This window comes from Rosa rugosa, chromosome 4 (genome assembly GCF_958449725.1).
Source record: "Rosa rugosa chromosome 4, drRosRugo1.1, whole genome shotgun sequence".
NCBI classification, from domain to species: domain Eukaryota; kingdom Viridiplantae; phylum Streptophyta; class Magnoliopsida; order Rosales; family Rosaceae; genus Rosa; species Rosa rugosa.
The window spans coordinates 12,719,165-12,726,864 of record NC_084823.1 but is presented as its reverse complement, the minus strand read 5'-3'; the positions used below and the strand labels follow the sequence as shown (position 1 = coordinate 12,726,864).

General features: G+C 39.2%; 1 protein-coding gene across 1 annotated transcript; it reads right to left on the bottom strand.

The window, feature by feature from the left end:
* Positions 1 to 3,067: 3,067 nt before the first annotated feature.
* LOC133743737 (receptor protein-tyrosine kinase CEPR1) lies at positions 3,068 to 7,031 on the bottom strand. The gene is made up of 2 exons (XM_062171768.1): positions 4,270 to 7,031; positions 3,068 to 3,759 (listed from the first exon to the last, which is right to left on the bottom strand). Exons 1-2 carry the CDS (start codon positions 7,028 to 7,030, stop codon positions 3,365 to 3,367), a joined length of 3,156 nt encoding a protein of 1,051 aa, XP_062027752.1. The 5' UTR covers position 7,031; the 3' UTR covers positions 3,068 to 3,364.
* Between the last annotated feature and the right edge of the window lie 669 nt (positions 7,032 to 7,700).

Here is a 7,700-nt window from a genome sequence, read left to right as displayed (position 1 = left end):
AACATCTAGAAGTTAAATTGTGATGCTTCATGGTACAAGACTACTAACTGTGGTGTTGTGGTAGTCAAAGTGCGTGACTCCACTACTGCAACATTAATTGATGGAGTTACTTGTCAACTTATTACTTTGTCTCCTATTGCTTGTTAAGCGCAAGCCTTACTCCTTGCCACTAGTTCGACTCCCTATCTACCTCAATGTCCTCTCATAGTTAAGTAGTTAGAATCACCTACTCTTCAACCATGCCATGAGAATCCCCCTCTTAGGGCAGACATAGATAAGTTTTTTTTTTTTTTTTTTTTTTTTTTTAAGAATAGAGAATTTCATTACTCATCCATGAAGACACGTTACATCAATTGTTGTCTCATACCAAAATCATAGATGACACAAGCCGCCAAACAAATTGACCGGTAACCCTCATTGCAAACAGGTTGTAACTCTTCTTTATAGTAAATCTAGTCGCCTAAAGACCTCAATTGGTGTACAACTAGAGAAACTAAGAATTAAGCCAACAAAGACCCAAATCCAATTGCAGGCAAAAAAACTAAACTAGATTGGGACAAAGCCCACTAGATCACCAAAAAAGGCCTAGACAAAAAACTAGAAAATAAAATTTGCTGGACCAGTAGCACAATCATGGGCCAAAGGAGAACCTAGCCCAAGGTTGAAGCCCAACAAGGCAAACCAAGCCCAAACCCATCTCCACCCCGAGCAGCATGAAAGCCCCGAGCAGCAGCCACGACCCCTCGTCGCCGCCCTTCCAGGAAAGCCACCTCCCATCGCCGCCGCCACCTAAGTAAACGAATTTGGATGCCCACCAAGCCCGAGCTGATCGGATATGGGACACCCAATACACGCAACGCCTCTACAGCCTCCAACCACTGCCCCGGAATTTAGCCGCGACCTGCAAACAGCCAAAGAGGATAGAAAAAGGGATGAAAACGGGTGACCATGTTAGTTTCCTCCCCGTCTAGAAGCTCAAGAACCACCACCAAACTCTGTAGGCCACCACTCGTCCGGCAACACCGCAACATCACCACTACCAGAGGCTGGCAGTGACGTTGGGCCACTGCCGGACGAGCACACTTGAAAAGTTAGAGAAGACGCTAGGGTAGCAACGACGGCTAGAGAGAAGTAAGGTTTTTTTCGTTATTATTCTATGAGTGAGTCATGATATGTTGTTATCTACTTTTACTCTTAATGAATTGACAACCGTCCCTTTAAAAAAAAAAAAAACAGAAAAAAAAAAAAAATCTTCACCATGTAACATATCCTAAAAATAAAAGTACTCATTCAAACTATGTATTGGGATGAAAAAAAGAAGAAAAATAAAAATTAAAAGCTAGTTTCAAACTCGGTGTTGGCCAGTCCAAACTATTAGGATGACCCCATAGGCAGTTCCCCGTCCCGTACAAACAGAAGACTATCAAGTTCAGTGCGTGGGATCTGTTCATTGTTGAAACTTTGAAAGAGATGAAGAGTCATACCACACCACAAGGCGATTCCTAATCCTATTCTTCATGATCATGTCCCTATAGCACTACCGAAATACAGTAGCTACTACTAGTACTAGTACTGTGAACTGTGAAGTGGAACACATGTATAAGTTCTACTATGGTATGATTTTCAACCCCAGAAAACCACCTTACTTGGGTTGCATGACTATTCTAGCATCATGGATCACACTATCCACATTCAAACTTAATCATTTGCATCAGTCAGTGGACATAGTAATCATTGTCATGATTGTTGTTTAGCTTCTATATTTTGTTTATGAATGTCACTGTTTTGTTCAGCCAACAATCACTAATTTGTTGTTTTTATACTCATTTCTGTCAATTCAGGTTCTGGGTGGGTTTCAATAAGAATTTTTTTCCGTACAATCAGGTATGGATGTCATGTAAACTTTGAACAACTTTGTTTTCAGTGATAAGAGTTATGATTAGGTTAACTTTTGCAAATTATGGAGTCAATGGTCACTCATAAGATGCCCACCAAGTGTTCGATAAAATTACTGAATGAGACTTGTTATTACAGCTATATGTATGTGCATTGCCCTGATACCCTGTCTTTTCATTCAAGAACTCTTCCTTTTTTGAGCTGATATATCCAGTTAAAGCTTCTTGCTTTTTGTATATGGGCTCTCCACCATGCCAAAAGATACTAATATTTGTCTCCATGAATCGTATTCTGCTACGAAAACCCCACATACCACTCACAAAGATTGACATAGACACACCTTCAAGTGTGATGTGCTCACACAGTTGCAGACATATGAACGTGTTACATTTGGTCATGATTCATGATATATATATGCTTGTCACAACTTGTCTTTGCAGAGATGACTCTAATATGCACCAAATGGGTGACTGCTTTTTATCTCAATGTTTGTATGAAATGAACCAACTGTTTTGAGAGTGTTTGTTTACTTGATATGATATGCTTTTAGAAGAAAATGGTTAAAAATCTTAATGTGTATGGCTGGTGACCTTATAAAACCTAAGTAATGATAAACTTTAGGTTGAAGATGCTATTACTTATAGCATGATCTTGCTAGCTATAACAGCATAGAAGAAAACTAGCTAGCTAGTGATAGAATATTTAGGTGAAATCGATTTGAATGTCTCATTTAGAATACATTTATTCATAGAAGTTTTTTTTTTTTCCAACTTGTGTGGAAGGAGGTTCATGGCTCACTATCTATGGTGAAATATGTTTGGTGCATTTCTGTGCATGCACCTTTGACCCAAAACAAATTCAATCAAATTGATGTAGAAATAGAAAGAAACAACAGACAAATTATTCACTACTTTCTCCTCCGTCCTTAACATAAATGGTGACAAAGATGCTCATCTATCAATCAGGTCCAACTATCTGCTCATTGGATAGCTAAGCTTAAGTGTCCTCTCCATATAGAATCATGCCTTCTTACCTTTAGTTATTAAAATTCAGAATCAGGATCCCACTTTTTGATGCATAAAAGAAGCCTCTCACAGTTCACAACCTTCCACTCCTTTCCCATCCCACTCGAATAGAAAAGGAGCAAAAGTTAAAAGAGGAAAGAACAAAATTCATAAAAGCTAAGGATATGATCATTCATCGGTAGGTCTCTGTAATATGGATGCTGATCAGCGTTACTGTCAAGCAGTTATAGTGACTAAATAGCTCAAATCCTTACAAGAGCAAAAGAAAGCAAAAGAGAAAGAGATAGAATCTACAAGCCACTTTCATGAAAAGCTAGGAGAGTAATTAAGTTATCTTTATGACCAAGTCCCCCAGATTAGTTTGCGAGGGACCATGGTTATCTATTAGTATCTATAATACTTCACCTTGGGATGGTGGGACCAACCAAACCTCTTCATGCAAATCATAACTCAAAAGGGTTCTTAACCTTTGTTACATTTGATGCCTCATTGGTCTTGGTTGATGACTTGCATGAATCAAATCTGCAAGGGTCTGCCTCGATCAGCAACTGAACCACTTCCTTCATGGTTGGACGCAGAGAAGGGGCCTTGTAGGTACATCGAACGGCAATTCGAAGAACTTGGATCATCTCCTCCTTGAATGACTCTGACAATCGCTTGTCTAAAACCTCCATGGCTCCTTCTTTAGTATCCACTTTATTTGAAACCCAGTATATGATGTTCTTGTTGTCACCAAACTCTGCCTCTACCGGCTTCTTCCCAGTTATCAGTTCCATTAGAACTACCCCAAAACTGTAGACATCGCACTTGGTTGTAGCTTTGGATGAATATGCATATTCTGTTACAAAGCACCAATTACATTCAGCATTACATTCTGTGTAAACTTTTTAAGTCCGTGTGGATAAATGACTAAAGTAAGGCAAAAGGGTAATTGACATTAAAAATAAGCACACTGCTGATTTGAGGAACTACCCTTTTGGTTTTCCTTTAAATAAATTCCCTTGTACCAAGATGCAGCTTAGTGAAAGCAACAAGTGATAACAGCCATAAATCAAAACACAACAAGCAACAAGTAATAGCAACAAAGTAATAAGTAATAGAAGTCATAAAATAACACCAGTCTCGTGCACCAACCCACTTGATAGTATTTCATTCATTCAAATCTGTGCGCTGGACTTCATTTTTTTTCTAACTGACATCTATATGGAGTCATGGACATAACATTTTATGAAAAAACTAAGTGAGCCTAGCATTATTGATCACACATGAAAGCATTTCTTGCATCATCTTTCATGTCATTGTGAATGTTTAATAAAATCTTATCTAGTTTAATCAGAAAATAAAGTACCTGGGGCTAAGTAACCGTATGTCCCAGCGATAACAGTGGTTGTGGAATCTTTCCCTCCTCTTGCTTGTAAAACCTTTGCTATGCCAAAATCTGCAACTTTGGGTTGGTAATTCACATCAAGCAGTATGTTGGTGGACTTAATATCTCTGTGAATAATTGGAGGCATCAGATCATGGTGGAGATATGACAAACCCTGTGCAATCCCTAGCGCGATCTGGTGACGAGTAGGCCACTCCAAATGGATCCAACCTTTGTGAAGAGCATCCCAAAGGTTTCCGTTTGGCATATACTCATAAACCAACAGGTTGCAATCCAAACTTGAGAAGTAGCAAAACAATTTTACAATGTTCTTATGCCTTATGTTACCCAGAGTCTCCACCTCAGTTTTCAACTCCTTGTGTATAACAAACTGATCATCTTCTGAAGATTCTTTTGTTTTCTTACTCCATAGTCTCTTCACTGCAACTACGTCCCCACTACTCAACTCGATCTTGTAAACTGTCCCAGATCCTCCATTGCCTACTATGTTCTTGTCAACCATAGCTTCAATGACCTCACGATGGTCAAAACTTATTCGATGAAAACTCTTCACATCATAGCAGAAGAATGATGAGGATAGAGACTCATCATGTTCCACTTCTGCTCTTTCTTTTCCAAATCGGCGCTTCAGAAAGAGAATAGCTCCAATAAGAATAATAACTACTGAAACTGTTACTACCCAAAAGGAATTTATTTTCTTTCTGTTGAAGTGTTGTGGGCATACGGGAAACCTATTTTGATCAGATGAGTTAACATAGACTTTCACACAAAGGCCAGGGTTGCCAGAAAAGCTTTCTATTAGCCCTCCTTCTATCAAATGGACTGGAATAGGACCTGAAAGCTTATTGTTTGAGAAGTTGATAGAGTTTGGTAACAATTCACAAAGACTATCAGGGATATTTCCAGTCAAGAGGTTGTTGGAGAGATCAAGAACATTGAGTGATTTCAACAAAGAAAGTGAATCAGGAATGGAAGAAGTGAGCTTGTTGCCTTGCAACATCAGTAAATTCAGCTTCTTTAATTTTCCAATTTCTGAAGGAATTGGACCAGAAATAAGATTATTACTGAGATCAATCTTCACCAGACTTATTGCTCCAGAGATTCCAGGGGGTAGAACACCTGAAATGCTGTTGTTTTGGATAAAAAGTTCAGACAAATTTCTGGCTCTCCCAATTGTATCAGCAATCTGACCGCTCAGATTGTTGTAAGCCAGATCAAAGATGGAAACATGGGGAAGATTAAGAAGTCCTGCAGGTATCGAGCCCTCCAAACGATTAAAGCTAAGCCGAAATCGAAGAAGAGACTCACATCCTGCATAGCTGTCTGGTATTTCTCCAGAAAACTGGTTTTCCAGAATAAGAAAGTAGAGCAACTTACCTCCCCTGCAAACCTCTGTTGGTAATGGACCAGAAAGTTGGTTCTCTGACAAGTCGAGGACAACTATAGCTGATGATTTCCCCAGATTTCTTGGAACTTCTCCAGTCAGGAAATTGTCATAAAGTGACAGCATGCTCAGTGTTTTTGAGTCTGCAATCACAGTTGGGATCTCTCCTGAAAGGCTGTTGTTGTAAAGCTGCAGGACTTGAAGCCGGGGAAGCCGACAGATTGACTCTGGAATCTTCCCAGTCAACTTATTGACTGACATGTCCATATCAGTGAGGTCTGTGAGATTTCCGAGCTCCTCAGGTATGTTACCAATGAGTTGGTTGTAGTACAGCTCCAATTGCTTCAAATTCTTGAGCAATCCAATCTCTGCTGGAATTTGACCCACCAGGTAATTTCCACTCAGTTCAAGATCAACAAGGGAAGTCATGTTTCCTATTGATGTTGGGATCTTCCCTTGTACCATGCATGTTGTCAAGACCATGGATTTGAGCTTTGTCAGAGTGTGTATATTCTCCGGCAGCTGCCATAAGTTGAAATCTCCATTCTCATTGAAATTGAGCACCTCAAGATTGGTAAGATTAAACACTGACATGGGGAAATTGCCTTTGAACTTGTTGTAAGACAAGTCAAGTATCTTTAGATTCTTCAAGGGTGAAAAATCTGGTAGAGTTCCACTGAGATACAAATGATCCATGCTGAGCTCTTCCAAGAATGAGCAGTTGGTGATGCTATCAACAAAGTCACCCTGGAGGTTGTTGTGACCAAGACGGAGAATGCGCAACTGAGGCAGGTAGGAGCATATGTCTGCTGGAAAGTGACCCGAGAGTGATTGACCGGAAATATCAATCCGGACAACGTAGCCATCATCATTGCAGCTAACCCCAGAGAAGTTACAGTAAGGTTTTCCTCCTTTGACATCCCAATCTGACAAAGAGCTGCCCGAATTAGGTGAAAGAGACTTTATTATTTGCACAAAAAACTGAGACTGGTTACTACTAGTGATCAAGGCTTGAGAAGGATACAAAACCAAGAATATTATAAGTAACACAGAAAGGAAGTAGGTTATGTGAGAGGCCATGTTTGAAAAGCTGAAAGATGGAAGGAGAGAAAAGGGAGAAGGAATTAAAAAGGGTATAGTTTTAAAACTGGTACTTGTTGCAGGGAAGGAGGTGAGGAAGAGAAGATGTATATAAATGTGTTGATTGTGGGGATGTTTGGGTTCAGCAGTAATAAACCTTGATGATGATGATGATAAAAAAGGAGGGTTCGTGCAGTAGTAGTACAGAATACAGAGAGATAAGAGAGAGATAGAGAGAGAGGTGGCATATCTTTGCATAAAGAGTCTTTACGTTTATACTCCACTAAATGTACGTAGGAGGGGAATAACATCAGTGCCAAGTACTTTATACTGATAACCACATGCCAAAATATAAAGAAAATATATTTGTCTCCATGAATCTCATTCTTCTTAGAGTGCCCCTCATACCACTACTCATAAAGTTGGACATAGACACACCTGATGGATGATGATATTTTTCTTTACTATAGGATTGAGTATTCTTGTGTTTGCATTATAACCAATACTGATTAGAGAGAATGTTTATATGAAGAGGAACCAAGAGAGCAAATGGATGAAGGGTTAAAAGAGTTCTGATCTTCTTGAGGAGTCCTTAGTGTTTAGGGTTTTGCCCATATAGGATGATCTTATGAGTGACTACAAAAACTTTTCTGATAATGTATTGAGGGTGGAACTGATTGCATGTATTGCTGTTAGTAAATTGCTACCTTGTCTTGATCTCAAATATTCGTTTATTCTAATCTATATTAAACGCAAGAGGATCAAAGCTTTAAGTTTATTTGTGTGCCTTTGCCTTTTTATATATTGTTATTGTCATGCTAAGAAACAATTAAAATTTCTTCAGAAGAACAATGTTGCGTATGATGGAGCTCACTTGTTGGAACAATGCATGGACCAAATAGAAAAACTTAAGCATTGAAGAGTGGTG

Excerpts from the sequence above, each read along its gene's own strand:
- LOC133743737 (XM_062171768.1), bottom strand. The coding sequence starts at position 7,030 with ATGCAAAGATATGCCACCTCTCTCTCTATCTCTCTCTTATCTCTCTGT. Across the intron at positions 3,760-4,269 it reads ATACGGTTACTTAGCCCCAG|AATATGCATATTCATCCAAA; the intron begins GTACTTTATTTT and ends GCTTTGTAACAG.